Here is a 21,883-nt window from a genome sequence, read left to right as displayed (position 1 = left end):
TGTTTTGCAAATCTAATCCTCAGGATCCACACCAATATTCAAAGTGACATCAATATGATATCCCTTTTGAATACTTCTTTCACAAAGATAAAAGTGAGAGAGAACATATTTGTGCTAGATACCTGAGCTTGGCTCAGAAGAGCTATGTAAACACAGTAGTAACAATCATCCAGATTAAACTTTATTTGGAAACATTTTATTTCGCATAACGCACCTAGGGCAAGAAGGTAAGGAGGAGCAGCGACAAGGGCCAAATCTGGGCTTGCGTGGTTCCCACTGTTCATATCCAGTAGCAAAACAAAAAAACTGCATCCTTCCCTGGTGGTTGACAGTTAGAATCTGTGGGTATAAGGGGCATTTATTTCTTTCCTTTGCCACCGATGAGATATTCTGGGTTGATTGCCCTTAGTGGAGGTAGTTCACCATTAAGGCATTGAGCAGAGTGGGATCTCAAGTCAATGAAGGTGGACATTATGCAGCTAGCTTGTTTACACCTGACAGACTACAGCGAGCACTGGCAAAGGGAGGTCTTCCAGTACCAACTTCATAATAAGCTCTGAAATATCATGCAAATGAATGCCAAGAGCAACAAAGGAAGCTGATGCTAGAATAGGTGGAAAGGTGTGTCTCAGTAAATCATGTTCTTCAGGAATACCCACCTTTCACCATTGTAATCAACAACTGCAGCACAATTATACACTTCGCTTGGTACATGTTCTCTGGACCACAGCAATCTGTCCCTACCATGACAGGGCAGGGCCACTTGGCTGTAGTTGCCCCCTGGACCAATAGTTTCAAGTTCTTCCCTAAGCTGTATTTTTTACATTACCCCCACTTCCATTGCTCACCTGCCATGCTACCGAGCCACAATTCAGTGATCTTTACTACGCCACCCTCTCTAACATGACACAGACAGCAGAAAATGAACCTATAAGTTTATCTCTATCCTATTTTGTCAAAAGCTAAAACAAAGTTTCAGCTTCACTTGCACTTTTTAATAAATATGTGACAGGGATGCCAGAAAAGTAGGTGTTTTGTGTTGAGGTCAATGTGAATTTCAGTTTTCAGTTGTAGTTTGACTTCATTTTTGCCATTTACGTTTATCTTAACTCGTCGTTCTTTCCCATGCAAAATATCAATGTACATTAACAAGGGCATTTGTAGCACGTGGCTGTATAACAGTTTTCTCTTCCTTCAATGAGAAAGTTTCCATAAAGGAATGAACAAATTCCAGGAGCAAGGTGGCCAGTTAATCAAAAAAATGACGCCTGACACTTAACATTTTTTTTCCCCCCCAATTGAAATCATCTGTTTCCTTGTTCTTTTAAAATTCTTGCTGGCTCCAAATGTGAAATAAGTGGCTCCTTCATCAATTTATGATCCTTTTTTTTTTTTTTCCAGAGGTTTCTGACACGGAAGGACTGAGCAAAGGGGCATTTGCCTCAGGCCAGTGCCACTAATAATTATTGGGCTGATGGCCTTAAATGGGGGTTTCTCAACCAGGTTTCCATGGAACCCTAGGGTTCCTCCAGAGGTTGCTAGGGGTTCCTTGAGCAATCTATGCCTCTTGGTTAAGTTCCTACTGACATTAATCTTTTTAGCCATCTGTAAAGCCTAGTACACACAATTTGTTTTTGTTTTTTTAAAAGCTGACTGCTCAGTTTTTAGAGCTGCAGTACTAACAATCCAACATTAGTACAGCGATCTCCCCCACTGAGCTGTTGTGCTCTGGCAGGGGGATACCCCCCCCCCGCCTGCCAGAACACTCCGGTCGGACCGGCTACCACACACACGAGCCAAGTGTCCGCTGGTTTTGAACTGGCCGATGTCGCCTGACACTTGGCAAGTGTGTACTAGGCTTAAGGGGGTCATTCTTCCCACTGACCAAATTACTAATATATCATGAGTTGTAGATATAGTCATTATTAGCAGGGGTTCCCTGAGACTAAAGTTATTTCAAGGGTTCCTCTGTGGTGGAAATGTTGAGATAGGCTGTCTTAAATGGAGAAAGGTCACCATTTAGACCACAAATAGAGTAGGGTCAGTAGTCGGTGATGCATGGTGTACATTATATACTGTAAATATCTGCTCCCCGATCAGATCTGAGAACATGGTGTCCAGCAGAGGGAAGTCCTTCAGAAACGACTTCCTTCACGGTTTTTAAATGCAATTTGACCAAATAGCAAGAGCTGCAAAGAAAGCCGATATTGAAGAATAATAAGGTTCATCAGAAAAAATATTGCTTGGGAAAACATGCTGTGGCTCTCACTTTAATGAGAGGGCTACCTAGTTGTGTTTGGCCCAGGCCAGAATTCCCGGTTCTCCTCTGAGCCCCGGCATGAAAAAGACTGGGCAGTACTAAATCTAGAGGCATCATGGGTAGCCATGGAGCAGAGCATAGCGAATGCATGTGGCATGGAAAATTTAAGCAGTTGGTGGAACAAATTCAAATGTTGGCTTTACTGATTAAAAGTCTGATGTCAAACAATATAATGATGCTTTTTTCAAATACCCAGCCACCATAGTGTGGTCATTGTAGTGCTTGTAGATCTGAATTGTATGCATTCCCCAGCATGCTGAAAGATATATGATCCATGCATGAGCAGAGTTTGGTGAATTCCATCAGCTCCATGTTTCTTCTTGTGCAGTTACCCTTTGTATGTAGTCTGTGATGTTGCAGTAAAATGTGATACAACAGATTTGTAGTGATCATACTATTCTCTTTTCAGGAACAGCTGCAAAGTGCAGAATTATGAGGGATCATCTCTGGTTCTGGATGTCTGCAACCAGGTTAGTAAATCAAGTGACTCAAAGCTGACACTTTTTCTTGTACAGTCTATTATCCACTTCATCCCTATATACCCCTTATGAAATTTCTGCTATATTTTTTTGCGCTATAAAAGAAAGAAGACTGGAAATTCTTCAAAAAAAAATATATATTTTTTTTATTTTTTTTTATTTCTGTTATAAAATTTAGCAAATTAGTAATTTTTCTTCATAAATTTTGGCCAAAATTTATACTGTTACATATCTTTGGTTAAAAAAAAATAAGTACAAATTGGTGTATATTATTTGGTCTTTGAAAGTTTTATAGAGTCCACAAGCTATCGTGCCAATATCTAAAAAATTGATCACACCTGAAGTACTGACGGCCTATCTCATTTCTTGAGACCCTAACATACCAGAAAAGTACAAATACCCCCCAAATGACCCCCTTTTTTTTTGGAAGGAAGACATTCCAATGTATTTAGAAAGATGCATGGTGAGGTTTTTGAAGTTGTCATTTTTTCCCACAATTCTTTGCAAAATCAAGATTTTTTATTTTTTTTCCCACAAAATTGGCATATTATCAGGTTATTTCTCACACGCAACATTCGCATACCACAAATTACACCCCAAAACACATTCTGCTATTACTCCTGAGTAAGGATGTGCTCCGGAGTGTTCGCACACTCCACACGCAGAGTCTGCCAGGAATTTGGCGCAGCGCTGCACTAATCACAGGCAGTGAGACATTGTCCCGATGCGTGGCTGCAGAGATCGGGCAATGTCTCACTGCCGGTATTAGACTTTTACACATGGTGACCACATACAGAGGCCCAACATGCAGGGAGCATCATCAGGCGTTCTGGAGCACCCAGGCCAATTCTGACATTTCTCTCCTACATGTAAAAATCAAGATTTATTTGCTAGAAAATTACATAGAACCCCAAAACATTATATATGTGTTTTTTTAGCAAAGACCGTAGAGAATACAATGGTGGTCGTTGCAATTTTTTTTATCTCGCATGGTATTTGCACAGCAGTTTTTAAAACGCATTTTTTTTTTGGGGGGGAAAAAACTGTTTTGTGCTTTAAAAAAAAACAAAAACGTAAAGTGAGCCCAATGTTTTTACATAATGTGAAAGATGAAGTTACGCTGAGTAAATAGATACCTAACATGTCACCCTTCAAAATTTCACACACTCGTGGAATGGCGCCAAACTTCGCTACTTAAAAATACCCATAGGTGAAGCTTTAATATTTTTTACTGGTTACATGTTTTAAGTTACAGAGGAGGTCTAGGGCCAAAATTATTGCTCTTGCCTCTAACATTCGCAGCGATACCTCACATGTGTGGTTTGAACACCGTTTCCATATGTAGACGGGACTTACGAATGCGCTTGCTTCTGCATGCGAGCACACGGGGGACCGGGCGCTTTAAAAAATATTATTATTAAAAATATTATAAATATTTTTATTAATTTTACTTTATTTTAGTTTGACGCTTTTTCCCAAAAAATACATTTTTTTGATCACTTTTATTCCTATTACAAGGTATGTAAACATCCCATGGCATGACAGGTCCTCTTTACAGTGAGATATGGGGTCAATAAGACCCCGCATGTCACCTCTAGGCTGGGAAGCCTGAAATAAAAAAAAAAAAACAAAAAAAAAACAATCCTGGCTTCGATCATGTCTGCGAGTCAGTAGAAGTACCAGAGGGCGGTGAGAGGGGGGGACGTCAGCTATGATCGTTCTTATGGTGTAGGGAATCGCTGGCTGAAAAAGCTGATGCCTGTAGCTGCAGTCATCATTCAGATATCCCCACACAAAGTCAAGGATGTCATATAATGGCCGGCGGAGGGGAAGTGGTTAAAATGCATATTTTTTTTTTTTTAAACATAAAGTTATCAATTTATACAATATTTCTAACACCTAGCATGTACATACCAAAAATTACACCCCAAAATAGATTCTCCTACTCCTCCTGAGTACAGTGATACCACATGTGTGAGACTTCCACAGCCTGGCCACATACAGAGGCCGAGTACATCCGAATATGGCTGAGCATGGCTGGGTATGGCCGAGTTTTGCAGAGTATGGCTGGGTGTTGGCAGAGCATGGATTGATGGATCCATGGATGTGACTGCAATTGTCACAGAGCAGCGCTGTGGGCACTATAGATGCAGCCCACAGCACTGCTGCCATCCGATCTCTCCCCTCCACTGTACTGATCAGTACACAGAGGGGAGAGAGGAACTAGCATCATCATGACATGACGCCGGTTTGTTTACAAGTGATCGCTCCATCATTTGACGGACTGATCACGTGGTAAACAGCCATGATTCGTGATGCGCAGGGTCCTGCACGAGAGCGGGATTCTGGGAGGACATCACTGTAAGCCCTCCCAGAGTTATTCAACCTCCCTGTAGCCGTAATTGGGCTATGGGCCGGTTATTAAGTGGTTAATTATAGACGAATAGTCGCGAAACTAGTTGAACAAACGACCAACCTGGATACTAAATAATACCACTCCAATACACGTTTGTGTGCTGTAATTATGCCGTGTGTCAACAAATGTTCTTAATTTTTATATATATTTTTTTTCTTTGTTTAAATAAAAATCATTTTAATTATATTTGCTACAATCCTTGGGTATCAAGACAGTCCTTCACTTCACTGGGGGATGGGTGGCTGGTCCGTGGTTTGAGTGTTCCACGCATAGGCCTCCTTCCCTATAATTTCTTCTTCTATATCTGGTTAATTATACTGTTTTACAAAAAATATTTTATTTATTATGCAGTCTATGGGCATATGTCCAAAGTACTTTGTTTTGGGGTGCTGTTTTTTGCATTGATTTCAGTCTTCCCTAGAACACTGTTGACCCCTTTTAATAGAGTCTACGAAGTAAAGATGGGCAGAGGTTCACCAATCTGTGAAAAGCTGCATCTAAAAATCGTCAAACAATTTCCAAATAATGTTTCTTAATGTAAAATTGCAGACTCTTTAAATATGTCATAATCTACAGTACATAATATCATAAGATTCAGAGAAGCTGAAGAAATCTCTCTGTGTGTGGGACAAGGTCGAAATGCAAGATTGGATAACTGTGATCTTCGGGCCCTCAGGTGGCACTGCATTAACTGGCACAATTCTGTGATGGACATCACTGCATGGCAGGGTGGATTTAAATCAAGTCTATGTTTTAAATCCTGATTTAAATCACTAGTAAAAAGGCTTGATTTTAATCAACTCAATTTAAATCATAGTTTTTAAAGAGCTACTGTCATCTCTGTCCCACAGCAGCTCCTCCTCTGACCCGCTGTTGTCTCACCGACAGTCCCATTCACTTTAATGGGACAGCTGGTGATGCGGCAGTGACGCAACAAGGTGAAGGATGTGGTGGCAGCAGGTGAGTGGATGCCCGCTAACAGGCACTGCTATAATGGATCTGATATGACAGGTGTTCTTTAAATGTAAGGACTCATTCTTGCTGGTAGTTAGAATCTCTTTAATATTTGCAAAAAAAAATGAAGGTTTCCTATTTAGAATAAAAAGCTGTCGGGTTAGTAAAACGGTGATATCAGAACCGATTCAATCATACAGTTTGTAGTGTACATAGATTTACAAAACAATGGGATAAAGGAATATTCCTGAATTTTGTTTTATCTCATGGTTACTGTGAAATTGTGTGAATGCATCAATGCAGTGCATGTTATCTCAGCTTGCAGAGCTTGGATTCATTGAATGGGTTTACCAAAAATTTAAATATTGCAGAATATACAGCCTCATGCTACATAACTAAGCTCCATTTCATGCTGAATAAACTAAATTTAACAATGTATCTTAAAATAGGAAACTATATTTAGCATTTTATTCAAATAAATTTGCTAAAAATCAAAAAAAATCGATCCTTTTTTTTTTTTTTATTTTTTTTTTTTATAAAAAAAATTGATTTATATCCACCCTGCTACATGGGCTCAGGAATACTTAAAAAAAACAAAAAACAGTTGTCTGTAAACATAGTTCGCCGTGCCATCCAAACATGCAAGGTAAAGCTCAATCACACAAAGAAGAAGCTATATTATATCTGAACATGATCCAGAAATGGGCCAATGCTTATTTAAAATGGTCTTTTCCAAAGTGGAAAACAGTTCTGCAGTCACAAATTCGTTTGGGCAACCATGGGCACCGCATCCTATGGACTAAAGAGCAGACTGACTTCCTGGCTTGTTAAAAAGCCCTCATCTCTGATGGTATGGGGGTACATTAGTGCGTATGGAAGGGCAGCTTGCACATCTGGAAAGGCACCATCAGTGCCGGGAGTAATATTAAGGTTTTAGAATGGCATATGCTCCAGCAAGAATGGGGCAACTGATCTCCTTGGCTCCCAGACGTTTACAGAGTGGGTGCTACACCATGGTAAACATGGCCCAGTCCCAACTTTTTTTGAATTGGAGTTGTACTTTGCCAGCTTTTTGTTGCTCTGTCCCAACTTTTCTGAGATGTGTAGATGTCATCCATTTCAAAATTACCTAATTTTTTATTTCTTAAAATGGTATGTTTTCTCAGTTTACACATTTGATATGTTTTCTATTATGAATAAAATCTAGGTTTGAGATTGGCCTCTGTTGCGTTCTGTTTTTAATGTTGATTTTACAATGCACTTGGAATTGGTGTTGCATTTATTTCAAAGCTGAGCTGCTTTTTCAAGTGGTCTTTCTGTTATGTCTTCCACACCCTGTATTTTTGCTGACTTGTATATTGACTGATGTGGGCGGCACGGGCTAGAGACACAGCTTGAAAAGAGCACATGTAACCTGAGAAACATATCTGAACACTAAAAGGAATTTAAGTGACTTTGAACGTGTCATGGTTGTTGGTGCTAGATGGGATGGTCTGAGTATTTCAAAAACTGCAGATCTACTGGGATTTTCACTCACAACCATCATCTAGGGCAGCCTTTCTCAACCTTTTCAACACAGAGGAACCCTTGAAATAGTTCTCTGGTCTCAGGAAACCCCTGCTAAAAATTTGAAATCTACAACTCATGATCTCATGATACATTAGTGTAATGGTCCAGTGGGAAGAATGGTCCTTACACTTGTGGTCATTGGGAAGAATTACCTCCTTACGGATAGCTAAAAAGATCAATGGTGTGAGTGGGAACCTATCCGAGAGGCAGGAATTGCCCAATGCTGAAGGAACCCCTAGCAGCCTCTGGAGGAACCCTAGTTGAGAATCACTGCTCTAGGGTTTGCAGAGAATGGTCTGAAAAGGAGAAAATATCCAGTGAGCGGCAGTTGTGTGGACGAAAATGCCTTGTTGATGTCAGAGGAAAATGGCCAGACTGGTTTTAGATGATAAGTAACAGTAAGTCAAATAACCACTCGTTACAACCAAGGTATGCAGAATGCCATCTCTGAATGCCTAACATCTCAAACCTTGAAGCAGAAGACCACATCGGAGGCCACTCCTGTCAGCTAAAAACAGGAAACTGAGGCTGCAATTCTCATAGGCTCACCAAAATGAGACAATAGAAAATTGGGAAAAAAACGTTTCCTGGTCTGATGGGTCTTGATTTCAGCTGCGACATTCAGATGGTCGGGTCAGAATTTGGAGTAAACATGAAAGCATGGATCCATCCTGCCTTGTATCTACGGTCCAGGCTGGTGGTGTAATGGTGTGGGGGATATTCTCTTGGCACACTTTGGGTTCCTTAGTACCAATTGAGCACCACAACCTACCTGAGTATTGTTGCTGACCATGTCCATCCCTTTATGACTACAGTGTACCCATCTTCTGATGGCTCCTTCCAGAAGGATAATGCATCATGTCACAAAGCTCAGATCATCTCACCACTGGTTTCTTGAACATGACAATGAGGTCACTGTACTCCAATGGCCTCCACAGTCACCAGATCTCAATCCAATAGAGCACCTTTGGGATGTGGTGGAACGGGAGATTCGCATCATGGATGTGCAGCCGACAAATCTGCAGCAACTGCGTGATGCTATCATGTCAATATGGACCAAAATCTCAGAGGAATGTTTCCAACATCTTGGTGAATCTGTGCCATGAAGAATTGAGGCAGTTCTGAATTCAAAAGGGGGTCCAACTCCGGTACTAGCAAGGTGTACCTAATAAAGTGACTGGTGAGTGTATATATTTAAAGCAAAATTGCAGCTGGTTTCCTCTTCATCCTCCCCAGTGTTGGCGGTTCTTTCTGCTGCATAGAGCCAGTGCTTACATCATGACATTAGCGCTGGTCTGTGTGCCCAGGACAATTCAAAGTTGCATCCCCCAGGGGGTGTGTCGGTGACACCCTGGGCTCAGAGGAAATGGGGTAAATCAGACTGCATCATTCATCCTAGAGGACCTATGCTGCAGGACAGAGGGTAGTGGTGGGGCGTGGAGAGGGTGAGTTGGTTTTGGTTGCCAACCAAATTATTTAAAGAAAACAAAACACAAAAACTGGATATGGGCTTTAACCGCAGTAGAGAAAAGTGAGCTCATTGGCCTGGTTCTGCTGTCTGGAATTACATTGGAAACCACAGAACTGAATGGACACATTTGAATCTTTTTGGCAAGACACAACTCCCAAATATGTATTTTATCTGTGTATTTAGCTTTGCCTGGAGTTCAGCTCTGAGCATTCCTGTCTGTCTCATTCTATTGGCTCTCTGCCACGCTCCTGTTTATGATAGGTTTCTAGCACACTTATGATACAATTGGCTCCGTTCACAAAGGTTTAATACAAGGATAAGGATGTCTAATTTAACACTGTGACTTGAATTTTCAAATCTGATTAAGAAATTTTACATTTGCATGAATGTAAGAGCTTGTTCAGAAATGCGGCCAGAGGGTGGTAAAAGCAGGAGGCTGAGCTGCAGTTTTAGTGCTCCCGACCTCCCACCTAAACAAAGACATGCAGCCGCTTAGGGCTGTACACATGCCATGGTCACAGCAAAAATGAAAGCCCTCTGTTTTGTTTAACGGGCTTGCACTTCCACCAAAGCCGTATCATTCAAGTGAATAGGGCTGTGCTGCATCGGCAAGCAATGCACATGGTTGCGGCACAGTGTCTGCATTTTCAGGGTAAAACAGGCAGGGAGGAAGCGACATACCACCAAGCAATTTATGGTCGCATGTCAGAACAAGCCCTAAGAATACCCCTCCACAATATTCTTTTGTAGGTTCAGTTACTGATGGGAAACCGTACATGTAGTACTTTGCCGCATCTTCCTAGGTGCCATGTAATGCTGGCTGTGTGTCGGGCAGAGAACCCGCGTCTTGGCGGGCAACCACCCGACATTGGAGCTAGCAAGTATACACAGCTGCTTTGCTAGTGAGTGCTTGTCTCCAGATTGCAGCACTTGTCTAGGACAATCACCGGCAAGAGAAATGTAGAGGGCGCTGCGTCATGTCAGCCCCGCCTCTCTCTGCATTCCCCTTGCCGGTGCTTGCCTTGATCAAGTGCTGGGAGCTGAAGACAGTTGCTTGCTGTCAAATTGGGCCTCTCCTTGTTATCTATGGTGTTGAGCAGCCATACTCTAAGGGAGGGCGACCTGTCCTACATTACAGCTAGTGTTACAGGGGATCTATGAAGGTAGGAGCAAGTACTTAATGTTATTTGTCCCATGGGGAACTGAATGCTGTACAGAAAAAAACAAAAAACTTCTTAATGCTCAGATTATACTGCTGTGACCCCCAAGTCGGGCGACTTTGCATTGCTAATTGCTTGCGACTTGATGTGACTTCAGTGCGACTTTTAATGTTTAGCGACTTTGGCTTTGCCAAACCATAACAATACAGAATGTGACATATATTATTGAACTGACAAAACCCTCAGATGTTGCAGCCAAAGTTGCAAACAAAACAAAAACAACTTCTTTTGTGATTTTAACATTGCAGTCTGAAACGCGTGTCACAAGGAAGATGCAGCTATTTTTTAAATTTTTATTTTTTGTCACTACAACTTGAGTTGCAGCAATTAAGACAGCCCACGTTGAAATAAATGTGTTTTGACTTGTCGCCTGATTTTTGAATCGCAGGGAAGTCGCATGAGACGTCGCAGCACTGTGAACCAGGGCTTTTTAGACATATTATGCTGTTTGTAAGATTTTGTTGTTGCAAATATCGTTTGCAAAGTTTCCTTATTGTGTTACCTTTAAATTGTAACAAATTTTATCAGCAGCTTATATTGAGAATCTATTTTCAGCAAGAAGACGATTCTCCTAGCATTGAGAAGCGAGAGGGCCATGCTACGGATGAGGAGAAACTAGCGTCAGCTCCAGCTACCAAGCAGACGGACGCGGGGGTCAAAGGTCACCACGAGGAAGAACAGGAGTTTTTCGAGTGTCCCAATGAGTCCGCATCAGGTACAGGTAACCTTTTGGTGTTGTGTGTGTGTGTGTGTTATTGGAATGCTTTCTTCCCACAATTAACTCATTGCTTGCTTTTTAGGGCTCGCAAAGCCTTCACCTGCAGGGGACAATAACCTGAACTCCCACGTGAGTAACTTTGTACTGAATATACATTTTGTTATCTTCCCAGCTTCTACAATATCTAAAACATGCTACCAGCCAGAAACTGATTTGCTACACAAGTCCTTCATTTCATATAAATACTTCCCTTGAAAGGGGAAAAAACCTGCATCTAAAAAGGTGTCGGGCATACCAAATGTACACCGTATAGGAGAATGACGCCACATGCTCTGTCACAGTTATGCAATGTTGTATCCACTCTCCGAACCCCCAACCTGCTAGTTGGACGGTGAATGAGCAGCTGCAGAAAGGTGAGGTCCTCTTTCTGCTTACTCTGCTCTCTCCTCCTATCAGGTTGCTCCTTATTAGTTTGCACAAAGCACACCTGTTTGACTTCTGGTGCTTCCCCTGCCTCACCCAGTGCAAATGCTGCTGTACAGGTGATTCCAAGAGGCTGATACCAAGCCAAATTTATATGTATTTTATATATATATAAAAATCTGCCTGGAGTTGAGGACCTCTTTTTACATGACTGCATTGTGATAACATGCATTGCTGTGGTGTTGTGCTGTTCATTTTGAATGGCCCCCCAATGGGCTAAGGCAGGGATATGCAATTAGCGGACCTCCAGCTTTTGCAAAACTGCAAGTCCCATCATGCCTCTGCCTCTGGGTGTCAGGCTTGTAGCTGTCAGAATCTTGCGGTGCCTCATGGGACTTGTAGTTCTGTAACAGCTGGAGGTCTGCTATTTGCATATCCCTGGGCTAAGGCAACACATCTGTGATGCAGCACACTGTATTAAAAATAAAAATAAAAATTGATCACGTCCAATTTTATTTTTATTTTTTTTAACCTGCCCTAACACAACACATAGTAATACACAAAATAATGCACGTTCATTTATTTATTACAGGTAATTATATAGAGCCATCAATTTACACAGCGCTTTACATATATACAGGTACATCTCATAAAATTTGTATATCCTCAAAAAAGTTAATTTTATTTCAGTAATTCAAGTCAAAAAGTGAAACTTGTATATATACTATACCTATATATTACACGTTACATACATAAGTTACATACAGAGTGATTGATATATTTCAAGCATTTCTATCTTTTAATTTTGATTATGGCTTGCAGCTAGTGAAAACCCAACATTCAGTATCTCAGAAAATTATATTACATAAGACAAAGATTTTTAATACAGAAATGTTTGCTTACTGAAAAGTATGTCCATGTACAGTATATTATACACTGAATAATTTTGGTACTAATATTGGTACTTTTGGCAGTGTGGGCAGGTGCCAGGTCCTGCTGGAAAATTAAATCATCATCTCCATAAAGCTGGTCAGCAGAGGGAAGCATGAAGTGCTCTAGAATTTCCTAGTAGATGGCTGTGCTGACTTTGGACTTGATAAAACATAGTGGACCAACACCATCAGATGACATGGCTCCCCAAATCATCATGAACTGTGGAACATTTTGCATTTTGTTTGGAAATCAAGGTCCCAGAGTTTGCACCTGCCCACACTGCCAAAAGTACCAATACCTGGTTTAATGATCATAGTATCACTGTGGTTGATTGGCCAGCAAACTCGCGTAACCTAAACCCCATAGAAAATCTGTGGGTTATTGTCGAGGCAGATGAGAAACCAGACCCAACAATGTAGACGAGCTGAAGGCCGCTATCAAAGCAACCTGGGCTTCCATAACACCTCAGCAGTACCACAGGCTGATCACCTCCATGCCACGCCGCATCGAGGAAGTAATTCATGCAAAAGGAGCCCCGACCAAGTATTGAGTGCATACTATACTGCAGGGAGGTCAGTGGCTAGTATTAGAGCCAGATACACACAGGTTAAATACGCCGCGATCGTTGGAGTGAGAGCAATAATTCTAGCTCTAGACTTCCTCTAACTCTAAACATGTAATCTGTAAAACAATTTAAAGCGACGCCTATGGAGATTTTGGTGCCATTCCAGAAGTGTTCAATTTTAAAGAGTGACATGTTAGGCATCTATTTACTTGGGTAACATCTTTCACATTATATAAAAAAAATTGGGTTATCTTTAGTGGTGGTGGTTTTGTTTTTATTTAATTTTTTTTTTTTTTTGTAATAATATTCGTGAAACTGTTTTTTCTCAAGTGGTCTTCCAGGGCAGCATCTGAAAGATAGGACTCCTCCCACCTAAATTGGAAAGCACATCATCCACCATTTTAAAATGCCGTTGCATACCTCAGAGCCTCAGTTCCTGTGTTTCCTCCGGACTAACAGGATCAGCAGTTTTTTTTTTTTCTCCAGTCCCTATGTTAAGTTGCAGGGGACTCACTGGCTGGTCATCTTCAGTTGCCTCTGAGGGTGGCAGGCGATTTAGGCCAGGGCTTCGAGGGACCCCCCAGTGTTTTCTTCAGCCTGAGGTTTCGCTCCCCATTGGGGAAGTAAGCAACCATCTCCCCCAGCCAACAAAGGTATCTTAGGGATACCTCCCTGTAGTCTCCCCTCCAGCGCAGTGGTGCAGCAGCAAAATGGCCTGCCTTTGACATCTGTGGGACACCATCTGATCTCACTCCTCTCCCCTGCCTAGGGGGGTCAGAGATTTGTAGCAAGATGGCTTCTGGTGAGCCCGGGACGCAGAGTGCATCACTTCCAGGTGGGCGGCACTTCCCGTGAAGCATTTCCGGTGACACGGTTTACGCCGGACACCATCTTTTTTTTGTATGTGCCTGGATGCTAAGGGGGTCAAACCTGGAGCACAGCGATTAAGTCACTTATGGCAGATCGGCAATCAGGACCTGGACACAGTATCTCCGCCAGGAAGGAAGGCAGACGTGCAAATCGCAGGAAGAGGCATGTGTCAAACCATACCTCTATCAGGGCAGCTGGAGACAGGGCCGAAGCAGGGGCAGGAAATCTGCATCACCCTGCCCTTCAGATCCTGCAAGCCAGGACCGCTCCAAGGAAAGCCAGAGCATGCACAGGCCTCCTCCAATACTTGCCAACCACTATTCGCCTAGGCTACTAGTGGTATACAGCAGGCTATCTGCACCCCTCTCTCAGTGGAGGCGGGGCTGGGGCTGCTTCTTGTGAGGGTAAAATGGCAGCCAGCTGGGCCAAAAATCTGTTCCAAAAGTGCATAAGAAAATCTGTGGCAAAAGATTCCCTGGGATACTTATAAGGAAAAGAGAGGTTAGACACGTTCCTCTCCCTTCAGTCTGGGGCTCAATCAGGTTTCTGGGCGTGATGTTGGGTGGATCCTGCAACGTATAATTGACTGGCTCTTGGACTAGTACCTTATGCAAGGGCTGCATAGACATAGGGCTGCATAGACAAACCTGTGCTTAACGACTGCTCATTATCACAGGCAGATGGTGTACTGACTACATTTCCAGGCTCGGTATGTCAGCAGCTTTAACTTACTACCAAGTATGATCAGCTTTAAGCCTTGTACACACGGTCCGATTATTGGACGATTTTATTGTCAGTTTTATGTTTGATGCTAGCCTCAAATCGAAAGTGAAGAGGGTACACTTTTTCTGATGACAAAATTCAACGTCACAAGTGACGTAATGTGTTGAATTGCTTTGTATGTGTTTTCATTTCTGAGCATGCCAGTCTTGCTCTTCAGATTTTTTATTTTTTTGGCAGAAAACCGTACTAATGAAAAGAAAAATTTGGATGTTGTGGTCACATCAGACAAAAATTTTCAACCCTGCACATCCAGTTTTTTGTCTGCAGAAAATTCATAATCTCCTATCAAAAGCAGCATAACAATCAGAAAATCGGCAGATCGTTCGTTGAATGAAATGTATCTTCATATTTTCTGACCATGTGTATGGACGGGCCTTTAGACCCTGGGAATTGAGAGACTTTGATTGCTTCTCACATGAGTGAGATAGTGTTTCTTCAGTGTACTCTATATGAGTGACTCCTTCCAAATAAACATTTGGTTATTGTCAGGGAGGAGTGGAAGCTGCACCTATTATGGGTTACCAGTTGGTGTGCTCGACCTTGCACTTCTTTTACCTGAAGCCCCCCACAGTACTGCCACGGGATAGATATATAAAGCATTGGCATTCACAGAGCAAGTTATACCTAGGTCCTGGATTCTGCTACCTGCTTGATGGCATAACCATCAATCGCCTATTTATTTTTACATTTCTAAAAAGTTACATTCCTGGAATGCCTGGATTACGGTCACATTTGCTTGCTGCATCAAATGGCTGGTGCAATGACTGATCACATGTACAGCACCATGGCAGTTAGTTGCAGATCAGACAGAAGCAGCTTCCTTGGCCATAAAGGATAATGGGTCCAATTCTGCTTTAGGACTGTTAGCAGATTGGATTACAAACTCAGCGGTGCCAAAAAATGCGTAAAAATGGACTGGATTTTGCACAGCTATGCCTGCAGAGGGGGTGGCGGCAGCTGGAAGTGACCTGGCAGGACTTCGTCTCTGACTAAAGTTTCATTTTAACAGAATGTGGTGCAGCAGTCAATATGAATGGTTTATCCTGTTACGGCTACAGACTCCGTCTCTTTAAGCAGGGATCTACCTAACTCTGCTCATCAATATCACAGTCCTTGGGGTGGGACTCTGGCTTAATGCACAGGAAGAACACCTGACATTTTCATTTAGAGGGGACCGTTATAGTGTGTGTGTGTGTGTGTGTATATAAGAATGTACTTCATGATTGTCCTCATATATTGCTCATATGCATAGTAACTGATTGGCAGTCTAGAAATTTCTGTTTATTTCTTGCTTTGGTGACCAGACCGCCTACCTGGTCACTCCTTTCTACAGGGATGGTTAAGGGAATTGTTGGTCCATGCTTTAACCACTTTCAGACCGGACCATTTTGCTGGCTTAAGACCAGAGCACTTTTTGCAATTCGGCACTGCGCCGCTTTAATTGACAATTGCGCGGTCGTGCGACATAGCTGCCAAACAAAATTGATGTCCCTTTTTCCCACAAATAGAGCTTTCTTTTGGTGGTATTTGGTCACCTCTGCAATTTTTATTTTTTGCGCTATAAACAAAAAAGGTGACAATTTTGAAAAAAACACATTTTTTTTTTTTACTTTTTGCTATAATAAATATCCCCAAAAATATATAAAAAAAACTTTTTTTTTCCTCAGTTTAGGCCGATCCGTATTCTACATATTTTTGGTAAAAATCTCAATAAGCGATTATTGATTGGTTGGCGCAAATGTTATAGCATTTACAAAGTAGGGGATAGTTTTATGGTGTTTTTATTAATATATTTTTTTTTTTTTACTAGTAATGGCGATCAGCGATTTTATTTATTTTTTATTTATTTATTTTTTTTTTTTATTTTTTTTTTTTTTTTTGGGACTGCGACATTATGGCGGACTTATCAGACATTTTTGACACATTTTTGGGACCATTGTCATTTATACAGCAATCAGTGCAATACAAATGTACGGATTCCTGTGTAAATGACACTGGCAGTGAAGGGGTAAACCAGGAGGTGGCAGTGTAGGGGTTAAGTGTGTCCTAGGGGCGTGTTTCTAACTGGGGGGCATGGCTGTGTTTTACAGATCCCTGATCTCTGCTCCAATCACAGGGAACAGAGATCAGTGTCACTTGTTGCTAGGCAGAACGGGGAGATGCTCTTAACATCGGCATCTCCTCGTTCTTCCTCCCCGTGAGACAATCGCAGGTATCCCCGTGGCGATTGAGTCTGCGGGACCCGTGGTTGGACTGTGATGGCATGGCGGCAAATTCAAAGGGACGTACCTGTACGCCCATTTGCCTGTACGTGCCGTTCTGCCGACGTACATCGTTGTGTGCCAGGCGGGAAGTGGTTAAGTAGCTATTTGGACACATTAGGAGTTGTAGGGGAAATGATGGTCTAGGTATCATAGAATTCTACTATACTGGTTTATCCTCCAGTCTCTATAGTCCTTAAAGTAGCTCACTCCAATGCAGGTACGGGTGATCTCTTAGCGATTTGAAGTCCCAACCAGGGATAGAAGGCAGCATCCCCATGCTTAGTGTCTGATCATTGGATGGTGTCTGGGTGGTTCCGGGGCCAGCAACACTTGGCAAACCAAGCGGCATTGATTTTTTTTTTTGTGGCTACTGTTGAGGGAGGCATTTTGATCACCGCTATAGGGGGTTTTGGTTCCTATTGTCTTTTCAGTATGTGGAGCATTATTTTCATGCCCCAGATTTTGAATTGATTTCAATACGATTCCTAAAACTGATTTTGATTTAGGGGTTCCCTGCTGCTCTTCATAGTTGTATGTAGAACCTCTCAGTTTGAGTCAGAGGTTATTTCACAAATCTTTGACTTCCGTATGAACAGAGGAAAAGGGTTCGCATCAATAGCTCCACAGAGCTGGCCGTTAGATCAGACTAGCACCGCTTACATCTACCAATTTCAACCAGGTACCACCCAAAGGAATCACAGCACATTCTACCAGGGCTTGGTCATCTTTATGTGGAGCTACGACCACGAGATGTGTATATGTGTGTGTATATATGTGTGTGGATAGAGAGAGAGAGAGAGAGAGAGATGGCAGGTGACGTAACGGACAAATTACTGAAGTTTGAAGCTATAACTTCAAACCGGTAATTTCACAGTTAATAGATACTGTACATAATACATTTATTTTATTTGTGTTTTGAAAAGCCAGTGGTGTGCTCACATGTAAAGAGTGACACAAAATGTGCAACAGGTGTACTGTGGTCCTCCCTAGGAATGACCTTATCCTGATCCCCCGGGGAGATAGGCTCCAGACGGGGATTGAGGTACTCGCTATGGCAGTCTGGCCGGAACCAGACCCAGTTCTCTGAAGGGTCTGCCGAAACAGACCCACCCAAATACTTGGTGGGGCTCCCCCGAAGGGAGACCCCATAAGAGAGGGCGGACCGAGCCAAAAGGCAATGTCCACCCCCTCGCAAGACTTTCAGGGTAGGCCCGAGGACCCACACCCTACCACACAGTGAGAAACGTGTACATCAGACCAAAAGATACAAAAAAGTGACATACATGGGGGCAAATAAGTAAAATAAAGTTGGGAGAAGATAGTGAAAAGAGGAAGTGAAAGTGGCCATTGTGCAATATAATGGCCAGCCCTTCGGCCAGGCGTCAAAAATTCCTCTGGTCCCAGCCAAAGGGCTCGGCCCTAGAGGCAGGTGCGAAAAAAGTGTAGTGACCATGGTGCAAAACAAAACTCACAGTGCCCCTCAACACAGTGAGAATTATGGCACCTCTGGACTGCCACTCCAGGGACACATACACCACAGGCTTTTCTCCAACCCTGGCCAACCGCCCATACCAGGAAGGCCTGGAGCTCTGAGAGCTTAGGGAGAGCCCTGGACACAAGAACTCCACCACCACTCCCACCTCTCCTACCTAATTACATTCAGGAAATACTAACTGCTCCAACAGTGGGAAAGGGGGGCCAGTGTTCTTACCCAAAAAACTGACGGGAGCAAGGACTGCACCAATCTAGGGCAGAAGGCCAGTGACCTGACCCTTCGGCCAGACCCAGTGGCTCTCTATCCCCCTCAGGAGGCTTCCCTTCTGGCTTTCTCTAAAGGAGACCTATTAACGGCCCTCTGTTACATCGAGCAGTCCGCTTTCGGCACTCCCTGATACTAATGGTCCAGGTTACCATTCTGATAAGAACAGATACTACACTTTGATCTTAGCCAAAAGGTCGAGAAGCAGATAATCAATTATTATGTTATAACATATAGCATAATAATGATTTAGCTTGATTATAACAGTGCCTTTTCAACAGCAGCAGATTCTCATTCTCCCTCTTAACTGTGTAAGAAAAACATGGGATTATGGGTGAATCTTATACCCATAAACCTTGTATTTTCTTGTAGTTAAGAGGGCTGGGCTACAAGGAAGCATTTATGTTTTAGACACATGTCCTTTCTATGACACTGCAGTGAGAGGCGTGCCTCTGCTACAGCATTTTTATTGGCCAGCTGGGGCTAATGGTACTTTACCATTGGTCCAACACTCTAAGCTGTCCATTCTTGCCTTGTGTGAGGGCCGTGTATACACACACAGTGTTCCCTGCATCCTCATGCGGGCAGTCCCATAGCTGACAATTGGGATGGAGCAGCTGTATAGACACAGCCACTGCTCCAAATGTGTGTCCATCTGTGCGGGAGCAAGTGTGGCTGCACATCCCCCTGCACAGACAGAAGCTCTAACCCTTCTCTATGCCATCTGTAATGAAACAGAAAGTTTTGGTTGGTGTTGGGAATGGGATATTACTGTAAGTTTTTTTTATAAGGGACGTTTCCCTAGGATGACGTTGCCCTCTGGTGGAATTTTTTGGGATCAGCCTTTCTTATAATCATGCTCAGACATTGTTGGGTTTGGTGATGATCATGGGAATCTATATGTCCGTGGGGAGAAGGAGGTCAACACTGTTGGAAATGTTGGTTTGCTGAAGAGACTTCAGGGGACAGTTTTGCTTTAATTTCAATATGTTAATTGTTTTTTGAAAGTTTAAAAAATATAAAGAAGTATGAAAGCACATAGACCAGATCTGTATCATGAAATCAGAGGGCCTATGTGCCAGATCAAAAGTGGGCTCCCCTATGAAGTGAGAAAGGAACATAAGCATGGTTTAAAAATTGGGTGTGGCTTAAAGGAGGTATGGTAAAAAGTCTGAGATGACTTGCATAGTGCAGAATGTGGTAATGTTAAACAGAGAGTACCTTGGTCCTGGCCAGTTGTCGGCTAGTGCTCAATATCTTTTGGGGGGGGGGGGCGTGGCAAACAACCCCCCCCTTCTGTAGCCTTACCTTGCGATGAGGAGGTGTTGCTGGATCTGGGGTGGGGCTCATTGAAGCGGCTCTTGCTGCCCCTCCGCCCGCTGCTCCTCACTCCAGCTTGCCGAGGGAAGAGCCAGGGCCATTGTTTCTCCTCCCCGGCTGAACAGGAAGTGGGTCCTGAGACCTGATTGGCCAGGAGTCTTAAGAGTCCCTGGCCAGTCGGGTCTCAGCACCTGCTTTCCGATTGGCCAGGAGGAGGAGCAGGAAGACTTTAGCGAATATTCATTTTCTAATGTTGCACAACTGGGTGGGCTCAGGGCGCAGTGCTCTGCACTCCAAGCTCATCCTTTTTTGAAGGCAATTGGAGCCACAGGCTCTAATCATATGCTAATAAAACAATAAAACCCAATTAAAATCCATGCATCCAGCACCCTGCATGGAGATTAGGGGTGCAGCGCCCTTAATTGAGCAGCCGCCACTGGCCCTGTCCTTGCTCAGTGGAGTGGTGCACGTGTTTCTTTAAGAGCAACCCACTCAGGCCCAGCCCAGGTGTATAGAGTGGGAGTACCTGGGTCCTGGCCCTGCGGAGTGCAGTATAAGATTTCCAGTGACTCATAGGGGGTTATTTACGAAAGGCAAATCTACTGTGCACTTGGAAGTGCAGTCGCTCTAAATCTAAGGGGTAGAAATGAGGGGAAGCTCTGCTGATTTTATCATGCAATCGTGTGCAAGATAAAATGCTGTTTTTTATTTTCCTTGCATGTCCCCCTCAGATCTACAGCGACTTTACTTCCAAATGCACTTGCAGTGCAAAGTGGATTTTCCTTTAGTAAATAACCCCCATAGTCAGCAGTAAACTGAGGAATGTGCCAGGATAATAAAGTGGCATTGGTTAGCATGGACAGCCAGAGAGGTAGGTATGTATCCATTCTCTTCTTTACTGAAAGTGCTTTTATATACACTTTAGCGATCAAGTCGCTTTAAGGGGAGCCTTTGAGAATAGACCTATGAAAGCTTGTATCTGAAGATGCATGCTCTGGGGCTGTCATTCTTGGGCCTCTTTCACACGAACGATCCTTTCATGTCCGACTGTCAGTTTTTTAGGCGGACCTGAACGGATGCTCCATAGACCTCTATGGAGCATCGGATGTCAGCGGTGACATGTCCAATGACATCCGACCCACTCCGATCTGAAAAAATGTGACGGAGGAAAAACCTACTTTTTCCATCCGTCTGCAGATCAGATCGGGTGACATCGTCATCTGATCTCCCATAGGGGAGAGCGGCGCTCTGACAGGTTCGTCCCTGCACAGTGTGCAGTGATGGACCTGTCATCTTCCTGCTCGGCGGGGATCGATGGAGCAATCTCCTCTGAGCAAGCGGATGTTCACGGGGCGGATCATCACGGATCCGTCCCATGTGAAAGAGACCTTAACCTCTCTTGGATATTTAGAGAGCCACCCACAATAATGCAGCCAGTGAAATGTTGGGACATCTGCTGTAGACTATTCCAGGTCAGCAATTCACAAATTATTGAAGGATGGATAAGGATAATGGCTTCACGCTCTGCACCTTGCTAAGGTCAACAGTGACTGGTACCAAATGTCTATGCTGGCAGGTTCCTTCTAACAGGTCAGGGGGCTTCAAGAAAAAAATGTAAATGGGCTAATATTATTGAATTCTTTTTTTTTTCCCAAGCAGCAGTATGCTTTTGTTGCCCTGTCCCAACTTTTTTGAGATGTGTTGCTGCCATCAATTTTAAAATCACTGTAATTGTTTCTAAAAATGGTACATTTTCTCAGTTCTTTTTGGAAATTGGGATTGTAATATTTAAGTTTTCCCATGCAGTATATTATGGAGT

The 21,883-nt window shown here is 43.0% G+C and overlaps 1 protein-coding gene and 1 pseudogene across 6 annotated transcripts in view; one reads left to right on the top strand and one right to left on the bottom strand.

Annotated features, from left to right (window-relative positions):
- The window catches only part of TACC1 (transforming acidic coiled-coil containing protein 1), a 215,365-nt gene that overhangs the window by 163,976 nt on the left and 29,506 nt on the right, over positions 1-21,883 (top strand). For all 6 annotated transcript variants that reach the window (XM_077469970.1, XM_077469968.1, XM_077469966.1 and 3 more), the window contains 3 exons: positions 2,730-2,790; positions 10,985-11,144; positions 11,230-11,276. In XM_077469970.1, the coding sequence (XP_077326096.1) occupies positions 2,730-2,790; positions 10,985-11,144; positions 11,230-11,276 (268 nt within the window). The remainder of the gene's footprint in view (positions 1-2,729; positions 2,791-10,984; positions 11,145-11,229; positions 11,277-21,883) is intronic.
- On the bottom strand, positions 18,851-18,953 carry LOC143964693 (U2 spliceosomal RNA; annotated as a pseudogene).

This window comes from Lithobates pipiens, unplaced genomic scaffold, assembly GCF_037356315.1.
Source record: "Lithobates pipiens isolate NorthernLeopardFrog02 unplaced genomic scaffold, aLitPip1_a1.2 Scaffold_8, whole genome shotgun sequence".
Taxonomy (NCBI): Eukaryota; Metazoa; Chordata; class Amphibia; order Anura; family Ranidae; genus Lithobates; species Lithobates pipiens.
The sequence above is the reverse complement of the archived record's forward strand: the minus strand, read 5'-3'. Positions and strand labels throughout refer to the sequence as shown.